The 15,417-nt window shown below is 36.8% G+C and overlaps 1 protein-coding gene across 1 annotated transcript; it reads right to left on the reverse strand.

Annotated features, from left to right (window-relative positions):
* Positions 1 to 10,692: 10,692 nt before the first annotated feature.
* LOC120152120 lies at positions 10,693 to 13,740 on the reverse strand. Its single transcript, XM_039164408.1, has 3 exons — positions 13,712 to 13,740; positions 11,396 to 12,051; positions 10,693 to 11,312 (listed from the first exon to the last, which is right to left on the reverse strand). The coding sequence occupies exons 1-3, from the start codon at positions 13,738 to 13,740 to the stop codon at positions 10,693 to 10,695; spliced, it is 1,305 nt and encodes a 434-aa protein (XP_039020339.1).
* Between the last annotated feature and the right edge of the window lie 1,677 nt (positions 13,741 to 15,417).

Raw genomic sequence — 15,417 nt, forward strand, 5'->3', positions numbered from 1 at the left:
TTGAAAACTCAATTTAGTCTTCCTCAAAACTTGTTCTTCAAGGAACCTCATTTTTCTTAGGACATGTATCCTAAAAAATTTACTCTCATCCTTTTTAGGCTCGTTTCTCTAGAAAACTCGCTCTAGTCTTTCTTAAGACTGTTTGGGGTAGATAAAGTGGATAACTATAGCGGTGGTCTGCGATTAGGGCGTCTTAAGATTGAATGAGAGAGAATGTTATGTCCAGAAGAGGTAGGACACATTACTGGGTAGTTCTGCGGTGCGGCGCCTAAAAAACGGCTAATATACGGCGTGACCGGTTAAACAATTGACCGGTTAAAATTTATACCGGTTATGTTATATTATTTAACCGGAAATATTATAAAGTACAATAACATACTAGGTAGCGCTTATATAATGTAATAGATAGCGCTTATATTTACCTATTTTATAAGTAATCCGGTATATTTATATCGATAGTATTGCAAATTTACCTATTACATTATATTATATTGAAAGTGTCCATACTTTTTATAAAAAGGATCGATACTTCTTTTAAAGTTATGTAATTTATGTTTCAATTTTTTTTAATAGTGTTTCATGTTTTCCACCTACAATATTAATTTAATAATTTCATTTGCACAAAAAATTATTTGATTATTTGATATTTTATAAAATATTATTTAGAATTTTTAATTTAATAATAATATATATCGTAACGTAAAAAATAAATCATTAGACGCCTATAATTACTAAATTAATATCTTAAAACTCACTCAAAAGATAACCTTAAATTAATGTTTTCCACAGTGAAAAAAGTATGGACACTTTTATAAAAAGGATAGACACTTTACAATATAACCACTACATATTACATTATATAAACGATACCTATTACATTATATAAGTGCTACCTATTACATCATATTTTTACTTATTATATTGAAAATGTCCATACTTTTTATAAAAAGGATCGATACTTCTTTTAAAGTTATGTAATTTATGTTTCAATTTTTTTTTAATAGTGTTTCATGTTTTCCACCTACAATATTAATTTAATAATTTCATTTGCACAAAAAATTATTTGATTATTTGATATTTTATAAAATATTATATAGAATTTTTAATTTAATAATAATATATATCGTAACGTAAAAAATAAATCATTAGACGCCTATAATTACTAAATTAATATCTTGAAACTCACTCAAAAGATAACATTAAATTAATGTTTTCCACAGTGAAAAAAGTATGGACACTTTTATAAAAAGGATAGACACTTTACAATATAACCACTACCTATTACATTATATAAACGATACCTATTACATTATATAAGCGCTACCTATTACATCATATGTTTACCTATTATATTGAAAGTGTCCATACTTTTTATAAAAAGGATCGATACTTTTTTTAAAAGTTATGTAATTTATGTTTCAATTTTTTTAACAGTGTTTCATATTTTCCACCTACAATATTAATTTAATAATTTCATTTACACAAAAAATTATTTGATTGTTTTGATATTTTATAAAATAATATTTATAATTTAAATTTAACAACATTAACCAAAGATAATAATAAATATGTAATATATATGTTTATTGTTTTTAATTTAATAATAATATATACAACATCAAACACATTTCAAGCTATAAATTACAAGCTAAGGACACTTGAAGAAGCAAGAGAACAACTATCCAAGCAATCAAAAACGAGAAAATCCCAACATGATAACTACTGAACATATAATATCAATGTTCAAACTCAAGTTGTAGATTTTGATTTCCTTTTGCTTGGCATCATATGAGATTTGAATTTTGATTTCCTTTTGCTTGGCACCATATGAGCTTTGGATTTTGATGAGCATCGGAAGTATTTCAGACTTATGATTTGGGTGGTACTCAGAAGCATTTCGGACTTATGATTTTAGTTGCTATTTGTTTACCACCCAGATCATATGCCCGAAACGTTTCTGACGCTTTAAAGTTGACCAAAAAATACAATGGTCGGGATTTCCCTCGCGTTTAAACGTTGGAAAAAAAACAATGGAAATTAGGAATAATCAATGATAACATGCATATTGGCTTGGGCTAATATTTATAGTGGAGCCGAAATATATATTGAAATTTAAATTCAAACTCCAATTACATATGAAATGAATTTGAAATGCAGTGTTAAATTGAACATGAAAATTGCATAATTGATTCATACTGTTCAAGTAACATGCTTTATGAACCATCAAGCTAAAAGACAATATTGATTGAGTTCAAAGCTGAGTTGTGAGTTGATGGAGTTGTCACACTTGTCACATGGTTGGAATAAAGTAATTTGATTTAATAATTTTATTTGCACAAAAAATTATTTGATTGTTTTGATATTTTATAAAATAATATTTAGAATTTGTAATTTAATAATAATATATATCGTCAAACGTTTTCACATTAAAAATTGAAAGAGGAAGAAAAACATTTTCAAACAAGATAATTTCTATGGAAATATGTCTTGGAAGTTGTCGAATGTCTCTCACACGTAGAAGCTCAGAATCGGAAATTGAGGCAAAGAGTTGAACCTTTGGGGCAATTTGTTAAGGACAAGAATATGCTACTGGGAGTCAAGAATTGAGAAGATAATATGATGAAAAAAAAGCAAAGAAGATTCAATCAGGACAAGAACGAGGACTACTTGAGAGTCCACTTAGGGTCATTGATCAAGAAAGCATGTCTTAGCCTCATTTTACATGAACTTGCATATAAGCATTAAACATTCAAACATTGCATTAAAACATGATGAAGAAAAGCTTTGTTTTTCCTCTCTTGAAGATGTCTTTAAAATCTCTTTTTGAAAACTCAATTTAGTCTTCCTCAAAACTTGTTCCTCAAGGAACCTCATTTTTCTTAGGACATGTATCCTAGAAAATTTACTCTCGTCCTTTTTTAGGCTCGTTTCTCTAGAAAACTCGCTCTAGTCTTTCTTAAGACTGTTTGGGGTAGATAAAGTGGATAACTATAGCGGTGGTCTGTGATTAGGGCGTCTTAAGATTGAATGAGAGAGAATGTTATGTCCAGAAGAGGTAGGACACATTACTCCTATATTGAAAAGAAAACTGAAAATTCTGACATTTATAAACGGCAGAGTTGCATATCTTATAGTCATCTCCTGAAAATGAATAGAGTAATGACCCGATTACACAATCAATTACAAAAGGGGCGCCTAAACACCAACAGATTTATAATTGTGTTTCCACTTTCCAAGCACCAAATGGTTGAATCCTTGAGCTGATTTTGCACCATTAATTCCTGAATATGGTAGACTTTGAGATCGTGCGAAAAGAGGCTTCTAACAAGGTCAGGCTTGTGAACCCCACGCCTGCCTTTCCCACTGTTTAGTGCCATAAATCAAAGTCCTAGAATTCCCCCACCTCTTGTTCGCTCTCGCTTTCACTTTCGCTTTCGCTTTTGCAATGTCTAGTCTCAAATACCACGCTTATAATGCTGTGGTTCACTATCCTATAGACATACCCCTTTATTATTCTCTCATGTTACGTTGCTTTCTTTTCCTTCCAAACTCCCCGAGTGTGCATGCTCCATGAATAGCATTTCTCACCTTTAATTTCTTATCTACCATCAAATATGGTATATGTTTGAACAAATTTATATTACATATTCGACTTTTTTTTAAAAAAAAACTTCTATTATAATTGGAGCCTTACTTTATGCTCGTATTCAAATATATAACAAAAAATAAATGTCATATATATAATATATATATATTTTGTTATGTATGGCTCATAAAAAGTCTCGTTGTGGGGTTACGAATTATGTGGGTTGGGGGTGTGGGGGCGCAGCCCCCGCGGTACGGTACAGGGTTGATTTTGTAATTATGTACCAGGGTTTTCTATTATAAATAGAGATGTAACCTAGACCTAAAAAGATCATTGAATAAAACTTCTAGCGCCGCCTAGGCACCGAGGACGTAAGCACATTGCCGAACCTCGTAAAATTCTCGTGTTCTTTCGTTTTCTTTACCCGTTTTCGTCAACAATTGGTATCAGATGTCAGGAGCAAAATTCGAAGTCGCGAAATTCGATGGTCAGGGTAACTTCGGATTATGGCAAACGAGGGTGAAGGATCTATTGGCGCAGCAAGGGATCTTGAAGGCTTTGCGATCTACAAAGCCGGCGTCGATGGATGAGGAAGATTGGGAAGAATTGCAGCAGCGAGCGGCAGGAACCATACGATTATGCTTGGCGGACGAGGTCATGTATCACGTCATGCATCTATCGTCTCCAGACGAAATTTGGAGGAAGTTGGAAAGTCAGTTTATGTCCAAATCCTTAACGATAAAACTGTATCTGAAGCAGCGGTTGTATGGGCTGAAGATGCAGGACGATCACGATTTGGCGCAACACGTGAATGTCTTCAATCAAATCGTTTCTGATCTGGCTCGGCTTGATGTGAAAATTGAGGATGAAGACAGAGCGATGATACTGTTGTGTTCGTTGCCTCCCTCTTACGAACACATGGTGACTACTCTTACATATGGGAAAGAGACTATCAATGTTGAGGAGATTACTGCAGCCTTGTTGGCTCACAACCAGCGGAAGCAGAATGTAGGGGAAAGCTCTCAAGCCGATAGCTTATATGTCAAGGGTAATCGAGATCGTGGACGGAAGCCAGAGAAGGCAGGGTCCGGGAAGCGGAATTCCAGATCCAAATCCAGGGATAAGAAGACGATTCACTGTTACAAGTGCAAGGAGGCGGGACATATGAAGCGAGACTGTCCGAAGTTGAAAAAGCAGACCGATGAGAAGCGTGATGGCTCATCCAAGTCTGTGAACGTGGTCGAGGATGATACTTCTGATTGCAGTGAGGGTGATATGCTTTCTATTTCAACGACACAATTGACGGATGCTTGGATTCTTGATTCTGGATGTTCTTATCACATCACGCCAAATAGGGAATGGTTTTTGACATACAGGCCGGTTAATTCTAGTTCGGTTTATTTGGGTGATGATCGATGTTGCAATATTGTTGGTATTGGTGATGTCAGAATTAAGATGCACGATGGCTCCGTTCGGACGTTGAGTGGTGTTCGACATATCCCAGACTTGAAGAAGAATTTGATTTCCTTGGGCACTTTGCACAAGAATGGTTTTATCCCTAAGGCTGACGAGGATAGGGAAACCATTCGGATTGTTAAAGGAGCATTGACTGTGATGAAAGGCAAGATGACTGCAGGGAATATCTACAGATTGTTAGGGAGTACCGTTGCAGGTGGAGTTCACTCTGTTGAGTCCTGTGATGATACGACAAAATTGTGGCATATGCGCCTTGCTCATCTTAGTGAACGTGGTATGGCAGAATTACACAAGAGAAACTTGTTGCATGGTGTCAAAAGCTGTAAGCTCGACTTTTGCAAGTATTGTGTTCTTGGTAAACAGACTAAAGTCCGTTTCAAGACTGCGAAGCACACAACTCAAGGGATTCTTGATTATGTGCATTCTGATGTATGGGGCCTTCCACGACATCGTCTTTGGGTGGATCTAGGTACTATGTTACTTTTATTGATGATTTTTCACGGAAAGTTTGGGTGTATTTTTTGAAACAGAAATCTGAAGTTTTTGAGAAGTTCAAGCTGTGGAAAGCTGAGGTAGAAAACCAAACAGGACGAAAAATCAAGTGTTTGCGGTCTGACAATGGTACGGAGTACACAGATTCACAGTTCCTACAATTCTGTAAGGAGCATGGGATTCAGAGGCATTTTACAGTGCGCAAGACACCACAACAGAATGGTGTTGCGGAACGAATGAACAGGTCGTTGAATGAAAGAGCCAGATGTTTGCGGTTGAATGCGGGGCTTCCCAAACACTTCTGGGCTGAGGCTGTTAACATGGCGTGTTACCTTATCAACAGATCGCCAAGGGCATCGCTGGCTGGGAAAGTTGCAGAAGAGGTATGGACTGGTCATGATGTTAGTTTTGATAACTTACGGATTTTTGGTTGTCCTGCTTATGTGCATGTACCTGCTGATGAGAGATCCAAACTTGATGCAAAATCGAAGGAGTGTATTTTTCTGGGTTACAAGAAAGGTGTCAAAGGATTCAAGTTCTGGGATCCAGTTGCGAAGAAAGTTGTGATTAGTAGAGATGTCGTTTTTGATGAACAGTCTATGTTGCAGCAGAAGCAAGACACGACAGTGGTAGATTTCGAGCAGTTTCCAGTTGAGAAACCAGAAACTTCTCAACCGACTTCTGGTGGTTCCACTACGGATGATTTGCAGGATTATAGTCTCGCCAGAGACAGGGTGAGACGGACGAATATAAAGCCTCCGAACAGATTGGGTTTTGAAGACTTGGTATCTTTTGCACTTACTGTTAGCAGTGATGATCCAGTTACTTTTCATGATGCCGTTACTAGTCAGGAAAACGACAAGTGGATGGCAGCCATGGTTGAGGAGATGGAGTCTTTGAATCACAATCGCACATGGGAGTTAGTTCCCCTTCCTGAGGGTAAGAAGCCGATTGGTTGCAAATGGGTGTATAAGAAGAAACCAGCAGTAACAGAAAAAGAGGGGGAGAAGTTCAAGGCTCGTTTGGTAGCGAAGGGTTTTTCACAGCAGAAAGGAGTTGATTATGATGAAATCTTTTCTCCTGTGGTCAGGCACACTTCAATCCGAGCAGTACTTGCATTGGTGGCTAGTTGGGATTTGCATTTAGAGCAGATGGATGTTAAAACTACTTTTTTGCATGGTGATTTAGAGGAGCAGATCTACATGCGGCAACCTGAAGGTTTCACTCAACCTGGAAACGAACATTTAGTTTGCAGATTGAAGAAATCTTTGTACGGGTTAAAACAGTCTCCGAGACAGTGGTATAAACGGTTTGACTCCTATATGATCAAGATTGGCTACAACCGATGTGAGTATGATTGTTGTGTCTATGTTAAGAGCCTTGATGATGGTTCTTTTATTTTTCTATTACTGTATGTTGATGATATGTTGATTGCTGCGAAGAACATGGATGATGTTATCGGTTTGAAAACTTTATTGAGTCAGGAATTTGATATGAAAGATTTAGGTGCTGCAAAGAAAATTCTTGGAATGGAAATTTGCAGGGACAGAGACTCAAGGAAACTGCGGCTATCTCAACGGGGTTATGTTGAGAAAATGCTAGAAAGGTTTGCGATGAGCAGCGCAAAACCAGTTAGCACTCCATTGGCGAATCACTTTAAGCTCTCATCAGAACAGTGCCCCAAGACAGATAAGGAAGCTGAAGATATGGCAAAGGTTCCGTATTCTAATGCTGTTGGCTGCTTGATGTATGCGATGGTATGTACTCGTCCTGATTTAGCTCATGCTGTTAGTCAAGTTTGTAAGTACATGTCTAAACCTGGTAAGCAACATTGGGAAGCAGTCAAGTGGATCTTTCGGTACTTAAAGGGTACTGTGGGACATGGAATTGTTTTTGGGAGTCAGCGGGATAACCCTTTGGTTGTAGGATATGTGGATTCAGATTATGCAGGTGACTTGGATAATAGAAGATCTACGACAGGGTATGTGTTTACTCTTGGTGGAGGGCCTATTTGCTGGAAGTCTACTGTTCAATCTGTCGTGGCACTATCTACAACTGAAGCTGAATACATGGCAGCGGCTGAAGCTGCAAAAGAAGCTTTATGGCTTACTGGTTTAGTGAAGGAGTTGGGTGTTCAACAAGGTGGAGTTCAGTTGCTTTGTGATAATCAAAGTGCTATTCACTTGGCTAAGAATCAGGTGTATCGTGCTAGAACTAAACATATTGATGTAAGGTTCCACAAGATCAGAGAGTTGGTTGCATCTGGAGAGGTTTTGTTTCAGAAGGTACATACTGATGAGAATGCCGCTGATATGTTCACCAAGCCAGTTACGACAGACAAGTTCAAGCATTGCTTGGACTTGTTGAATGTTTCGAGTTGTTAAAGAAGCAAGGTAACCCAACCCACATTGAAGTTTCCAAGGGGCAGGATATTCGCCAAGGTGGAGATTTGTTATGTATGGCTCATAAAAAGTCTCGTTGTGGGGTTACGAATTATGTGGGTTGGGGGTGTGGGGGCGCAGCCCCCGCGGTACGGTACAGGGTTGATTTTGTAATTATGTACCAGGGTTTTCTATTATAAATAGAGATGTAAGTAACCTAGACCTAAAAAGATCATTGAATAAAACTTCTAGCGCCGCCTAGGCACCGAGGACGTAAGCACATTGCCGAACCTCGTAAAATTCTCGTGTTCTTTCGTTTTCTTTACCCGTTTTCGTCAACATATTTGAATATAGAGTTGGTGAAAAATAGGTTTTATTTGGCTTTTTACTCTTCTCGACGACTGCCAAACTGATAAAAGCTGTGAACGAAAGCTACAAAAAGCTTGCAATGGGATTGAGAGCAAGTTCCCCACGCTCTATTCCTTGGCGCCAAACCCTCACTCGTACTATTCCTTAGCTGTATTTTTGGCAGGTTTTATATATTCCACAAAATCTTGCAGTTTCAAAATTTATAGGGTGTTCAAGAGCAATTGAAACGCGAATTTTGAAGGGACAGGTTAAACATATTTCATTGTTCTCGTGTTTGATCTTTCTTATTAAACCAATATTCCATTAGTACTTTTAATTTTTCGATCAAAATAAAATCCAATTTGAATCAGTTAAATATGAACTCCTAATCTTTCAAAAAAAATATCAACTCCTAAATTACCCATTTACCAAAGCTGTATCGAGAATTCATATACAATAGTTGCTTTACATATTTTTGTTAAATAACATATGATTTTGTGATCATTCATTATAGAACTCAAATCATGAGATAATGAGTACAAAACAAGAGTCAAACATATAGAATATGTAAAGAAATATGAACATGGATAGTGTAACCTCACAAATCGACGACACTCGACATGGGCACCTGTTAATGGAAATTAAACAGATTAAAAACACAAAGCCAGAGAACAGAAACTAGCCGGTGTGGGTTGGGCTGACTGTTTCTTAAACTCGGCTTCTTACACAAAGTGCAAACTTCCAGTAAAAACCAACATTGTCAGGTTTTTCGTATTTCTTACAGCCATGGATGTAGTTCCAATTCATTTAGATTCTAAATGTAATTAATGCAAATAAAATAGTAATATTTTTGTTTGGCGCGCGTTAGCAATTGGAATGGAATCCACACGTTGATGTAACCAAAATAATGCCCCATTGAGGACAAACAAAGTTATGGGTGCAACTCGATGATCGGGAAAATTTGTCCCATTTCAGACATTATTGTTTTATTTTATTTGGGTTCCATACGAAACATAAGAAGCTTGATGTTTGAACTTTGAACCAAATATCTAATCTTAGATTCTTAAATTATTTGATAAAGAGAGAGCTTTAATTTCAGTGTTGAAAAACGTGCCTCATCAGTTGACATTTCCCAATGATATCATACATGCTTTTAAATAGGGTGCAAATTAACATAATTTTGATGAATTGGTTCTACTACAGTTTTATAAGTTAAATAAATTAGTATAAATAAAAGTTTTATGTTCATTTAATAAACGAACAAACACAAATAAATATATATTTGATTCATTTATGTTCACAAATAAAGTTGTTTATCAAATCGTTTACTAGATCATATAGTTGTTTCTCATTTTCTTTTTTAATTTTCTAAATTTTAAATATTGGGAAGATGGTGATTAAATTGAATGTAATGTGAATTTTGGAGTTCAAATTATGAAGCCTAAGAAAATTAGGACTAGTGATATAATTTCACTATTTTTCTTCAACTTATAAATGAAAAAGGTAAAAGAGAAGGTTGATTGCGGAAGATTAAAGAAAGCTAAACGAATATATTCGTAAAAATTAAATGAATATAGTCTCTCAAACTTGTTGGGGGTCATTCGGGATGATTGATCAGGTGCATGGATTTGTGGATTCTCGAAAAGTGTTGGCGTGTGATCAGTCATGGAGTTGTGTGGAGTGTTCGTAGGCCCCCGACTAGCTTGGGAGATGGGTTTCAGACGCGTCGTTCTGGAGGTGGATAGCAAAGATGTGTATGTAATGCTCGGACAAGGAAGAAGAATGGAGGCGCATTCTCATTTAAAGATGCATATTGGAGCGTTACTGAAAAAGGACTGGCAGGTGCAGATTGTTCATGTTTTCCGTGAAGGGAATAATCAGGTGGCTGATGGCCCAGCGAAGTTGGCTTGGCGTTTACCGTTTGGTAGTCATACTTACTAGACTCCGCCGAATGTGATTCAAGAACAGTATCGAGCTGAAGCTAGAATTGCTGCGATGTAGAGGACTAGCACTGTAGCTTTTGTCCGTCTTCTCTCTTTCATTAAATGAATATGTTCGTGGCTTTTAAACGAACATGTCCATAAGCGTTAAACAAATATATTAAACGAATGAACGAGAATAACTTCAAAAATAAATAAATAAATACAATAACAAAAATTTAAACAAATATGAACACTTTTAAACTCGATTCAATGGCACTGCTAGCTTTGCATGTCTCACTTTCGACAAGCCTGTATTTAGGCGTTTCAAGTATAAAATTGTAAAATTTCATGAATGCAAAATCCATCAATCAACTTCACCTTATGAACAATAACTGAAAGCAGTAATTAACTAATTATTTAGCAAAACAAAGATTCAATTTTGCTACAGAAATAGAGAATCCGAAACAAGGAGATCATCTCTCCCAAATCAAAATCCTGTATAGATAACAACAAAACAGGGCAAAATGGCCTTATGATTAAACACATACAACTTATCTAAATTGGAGTAAACCCCAACGTCGCCCCCCACTGAGTCATAATCCTCCGTGTTGCCACCTTCCGCGCTCTTATGAACTCTCCCGGCGATCACCCTACAAACAAGCATTGCCCTCTTTTCGTTCCCGTCTTCAATTCCGGCCGCCTTATCATGAGCTCTGCCACTGGTTGCCGTCGTGAGGATTCCTTTTCCGTTGACTTGTTGCACCACCTTGAAACCATTCTTTATGATGCTACACACATTGCAGTTTGGGATGGAATTGCACAAGTTGGAGGAGCCGTCGAGGCCGAGTGAGCATGCAAAAGTGGTGCAGTGGAACCTGAGGAGCTCGTTGCCGTCGGCTATGCAGCGTGGGTGCTTTTTGGGGAGTTTGGTGGCTCTTGATTTTATGGAGTCTCGGTATTCTTCGAATTTGGAGATGGTCCTTGGGGTGTTGTGGACTTTAAGGATACGGTCTATTTTGCATATGGATGTTTGTTTCTTTAACCAGCTTGACTGGAATATGATTTCCACTATGTTCTTGCTGGTGTCTTCAGGACCCAGTTCGGATACTGTTGATAAATAAGCGAGGAAGCAGCCAAATCAGGTTGAGAAACTTACATACGAATGCTAAAATTGCAGGGAAGATGGTTACCTGCATGTCTAACAGCTTGATGAAGCTCCATTTGTTCAGCTTTCATGAAAATCTCACCACATTGAGTGCAGGTGCAAATGGAAGTCCTCAAGGAAGGATCTTTGGCCATTCCGAGGACTGGATCGACCACCATTCGGCACTCGTAACAGCCGGAGAATCTTCTGAATGGCATTCCTCTGAAAGACCTACCGACGGAGGAGGCCGATGCCGGTGCTGAATATAAAGAAAGGGAAGAATTGGTGGATGAAAGTGAAACTACTCCATTTAGTTCACGCAGAGGAGCTTTCATGGATCTGCTGGAAGAAGCTTCAAGTGATGATGGTGCCTTTTTCTTATGGAGTTCGGGGGAAGGTGCTTCGGGCTTTTGCATCACCTTTGTGTTGCTACATAATGAACCCGAACACCTCATTTTCTTGCATTTCTTCCCACTTTCTTCCATCACTTGTTGCTTTTGCTTCTGCTGCTGCTGGTGCTGGTCGGGGGGGGGGGGGGGGGTTTGCCAAAGAAAAGGCCTTTGACAACCGCCCAAGGCGGCTGCTTGTCGTTCTGCTGAGGTCGCTTCTTCTGGTTTAATAAAGTTCCCGTGCTCGGTTTTCTTTGTTGCGTAAGTCCAGCCATTTCCTCGGAGATTCAGACAAGATGATGGTTTTTGGAAGCTGAAAACAGTTGGTAAGTGAACGAACTGCAGAGATGCTTCTTAGGTGCCTACTGCCTTCTCAGTTTGGCTTCAGATTTGGATGTTTTGGTCTATTATTATTTGCAATTTATATAAAGGGCTTTTAATTAACTGATCTCTCTATTGATATTTGCTCAAGGCCGTTGATTACTTTGGTCATCTCAAAAGGGAAATGTGGGCCCCAACATTAAATTACTTAGACCCTTCAATACGAAGAGAGTGGAATTGCTTTGGAAAATGTAACGAGTAATTATAAGCTATAAAAGAGTGCAAAGTGAAAACTAACAGGAATGAATTAACTTGAATACGTTAATTTTTCGAGATTAGAAATAAACAGTAAAAAATTATGTAAATCTAATTATAAGAATTTTTAAAATTTGTAGATGATTTTCAAGTTTTAATGGAACTAAATTAGGGATGGGCATGAGTCGAGTTTCGATCTGACTCAAAAATTTTATATCTTTCACCCGACCCGATCCGACCTAAAAAATATATACCCGAAGCCGAACCCGACCCAAACTCTATCTGATTTTTTGAGAGAAAATCCAAATCCAACCCAACCCAAAATAATAAAAAATATTATTTTTATTCAATAAAAACAGTGACTTAATTGAAAAAATAATATATAGAGGGGTATTATTATAATTATTTCCAAATATACAAGGTAAAATTATTTTTTCCAAGTCGGGTTCAGTCATATATTTTTCACTCTAAACCCGAATCTGACCCAATCCGAACATCACCTTTAAAAAAATCCGACCTGACCCGAACCTAATTTTTTTTTTAAAAAACCTAACCTGATCGAGTCAGATCAAAACCTTTCAGATTCAGGTCACATATCCATCCCTAGACTGATTGAGTGTTACAAATGTTGGAGAATAAAGCTACCTACTGATAAACAAGCTTCAATTCATTTAAGGGTGATAACTTTAAAACAACTTTTGCATCAAAGGATAATATCTCCCATATCGAGATCATAGTAACATTTCATCAACTGTTTATAATTATTTCACTCATATAATCATTACGATCACACAAAATACCATGTGGTCAACAAAATCACCCTACTTTATTTTCCTCTTCTTTCGCATTGTTAGACAAAATAAGCTGACTGCATATATATTTGCATATTGATTTTCAATGAGCCAACACGAGATTTATATTAAGATTGAACTTATAAGATTTAATAGGTAAAAATAGATCATTAATAAAATACACATATAAAATTCTAAAATATGTGATAATTTGAACATTTTTAAAAGACATTGTCTCCAACCGTCCCCTAGATTTATCTCTATCGGTAAGAGTGGTGATGGCGGCGATTTGACCTAATTAACACCCTATAAACCTATAATGCCCAATATAACACCCTTTGACCAATATTTTCTTAACTAACACCCTTTCGGATGAGCTGACACAAAGGTGCGTCCCCGGTAACGCGCTTTACCGGGGTTTTAGCTGACTAAGATGCCACGCGGGCAAGACGCATCCCTGAGAGCGCGCTTTCATAGGGTTTTAGCTGACTGGGATGCCACGCGGGTAAGGCACATCCCTAAGGGGCGTTTTCACAGGGTTCGTTGACACGTGTGGAAGGCGCGTTTCCGGGGTGCACCTTCCATTAGATTATATTAAATACTCACCCGTTTTTCCCACCTACCACTCTCCTCATCCCCTATATAAACCCCTTCAACCCCCTCATTCTTCACACCAAAACATCTCTTCCTCTTTAATATAACTCAAATTCTCCCTTCATTTGAGTTTTAAATTTCTTATTAGTGGTAAAAAATTTATTTTTAAATTATTATATTTTTTAAATAGTTGTTATATTTTTATTAATATAATTATATAAATATTATTTTTTATTAAAATAATATTTATATAATTATTATTTATTTAAATTAATTAATTAATTATTATTTGTGCTAATTATATTTGTTTGTTTACCGTTATAATGGAAAACGAAATGCTGCTGCAATTAGATGTAACTCATATCTCCAGATATTTTAGTGATATGGTAATATTTTTTTTTTAAATTTATGTTAATGTTTATTATTATTTTTAATTTAAATTTATCATGAATTTATATTAATTTTAAATTTTTGGAATGCTTATTAATTAGGAAAATGATCGTATTTTGGAGACATTTATTAAAAACCCACGGATACCGACACCAACATGTATTTTACCGTATCTGTCTTCTGCTAGGTTCGAGTATATTGAAAAATTTATTGGCGGTTGCAAACTCGAACCTATCCTAATTTTCACAGTAGTTGAGAGGTGGAGGCCGGAGACACACACATTTCATCTTCCATGTGGAGAGTGTACAATTACATTGGAGGATGTCTCGATGCATTTGGGGCTTCCCGTTGACGAAAATATTATGTGTGGTGTGGCCGATGGTAATTATCAGTCATTATGCATGAAGTATCTTGGAGCTGCTCCGCGAGATTTCAATGGAGGTAGGATAGCTTTGTCATGGCTAAAAGCCAATTTTGAAGTTTTGAATGAAAATGCTTTTGAGGATCAAGCAAAGGCATGTGCTTGGGCTTATATACTATGAATCATTGGAGGAATATTGATGCCCGACAAATCTCACAACCAGGTGCATTGTATGTGGTTGCATCATCTTATTGATTTTGATGAAGATGGAAGATAAAGTTGGGGCGCTGCAGTTTTGGCATTTCTCTTTAGAGAAATGTGTTGTGCAACGAATTATAAAAAAACTGCTATTGGTGGATGCCTGCTGCTTCTCCAATCATGGGCGTGACCTTTCTTATGTTCTGAAACACGCTTTCACGTGAATAGTACCCCTGGTTATAGACATTATTATATGCATCGTATTATAAACTTTCAAAACACAAATCAGCTCCCAAGCTTTCAAAATATCATACTCTAAATTTCTCAAAAATCTCAATAATGTATTCTCTGAAAATGAGTCATCTTTCTGCTGTTGTTTTCTATGATGGAGAAATTTAGGAATTTGAATAGAGGGTTGTTTTTTAATCAGGTCATTATATCCCCTTAACCTTGAAGAGAAACATCACTCTTGAGGAGTTAATCACAAAATTTTCGTTAAAGATTCGTGTAGCAGGCCAGAGAAGACTATCTTCACTTTAGTATAGGTTTTCTACTGAACTTTTTCCACTCACATATACATCATTTTAGCTTTCCAATGATGATGATGTTACTATGATGGTTGATGCTCATATGGGAAGTTCACAATCTCTTATTGAAATGTATGCCACTTTTATTGAGGTTCTGCTTCTCGTGGTCTCTCATATTCCTCTCACTTTGGCATTGCATATCAAGCTGATCAAGTTGATAGCCCGACGCAACTGACTTGTAA

The sequence above is a fragment of the Hibiscus syriacus genome, unplaced genomic scaffold (assembly GCF_006381635.1).
Source record: "Hibiscus syriacus cultivar Baekdansim isolate YM2019G1 unplaced genomic scaffold, ASM638163v2 tig00002840_pilon, whole genome shotgun sequence".
NCBI lineage: Eukaryota > Viridiplantae > Streptophyta > Magnoliopsida > Malvales > Malvaceae > Hibiscus > Hibiscus syriacus.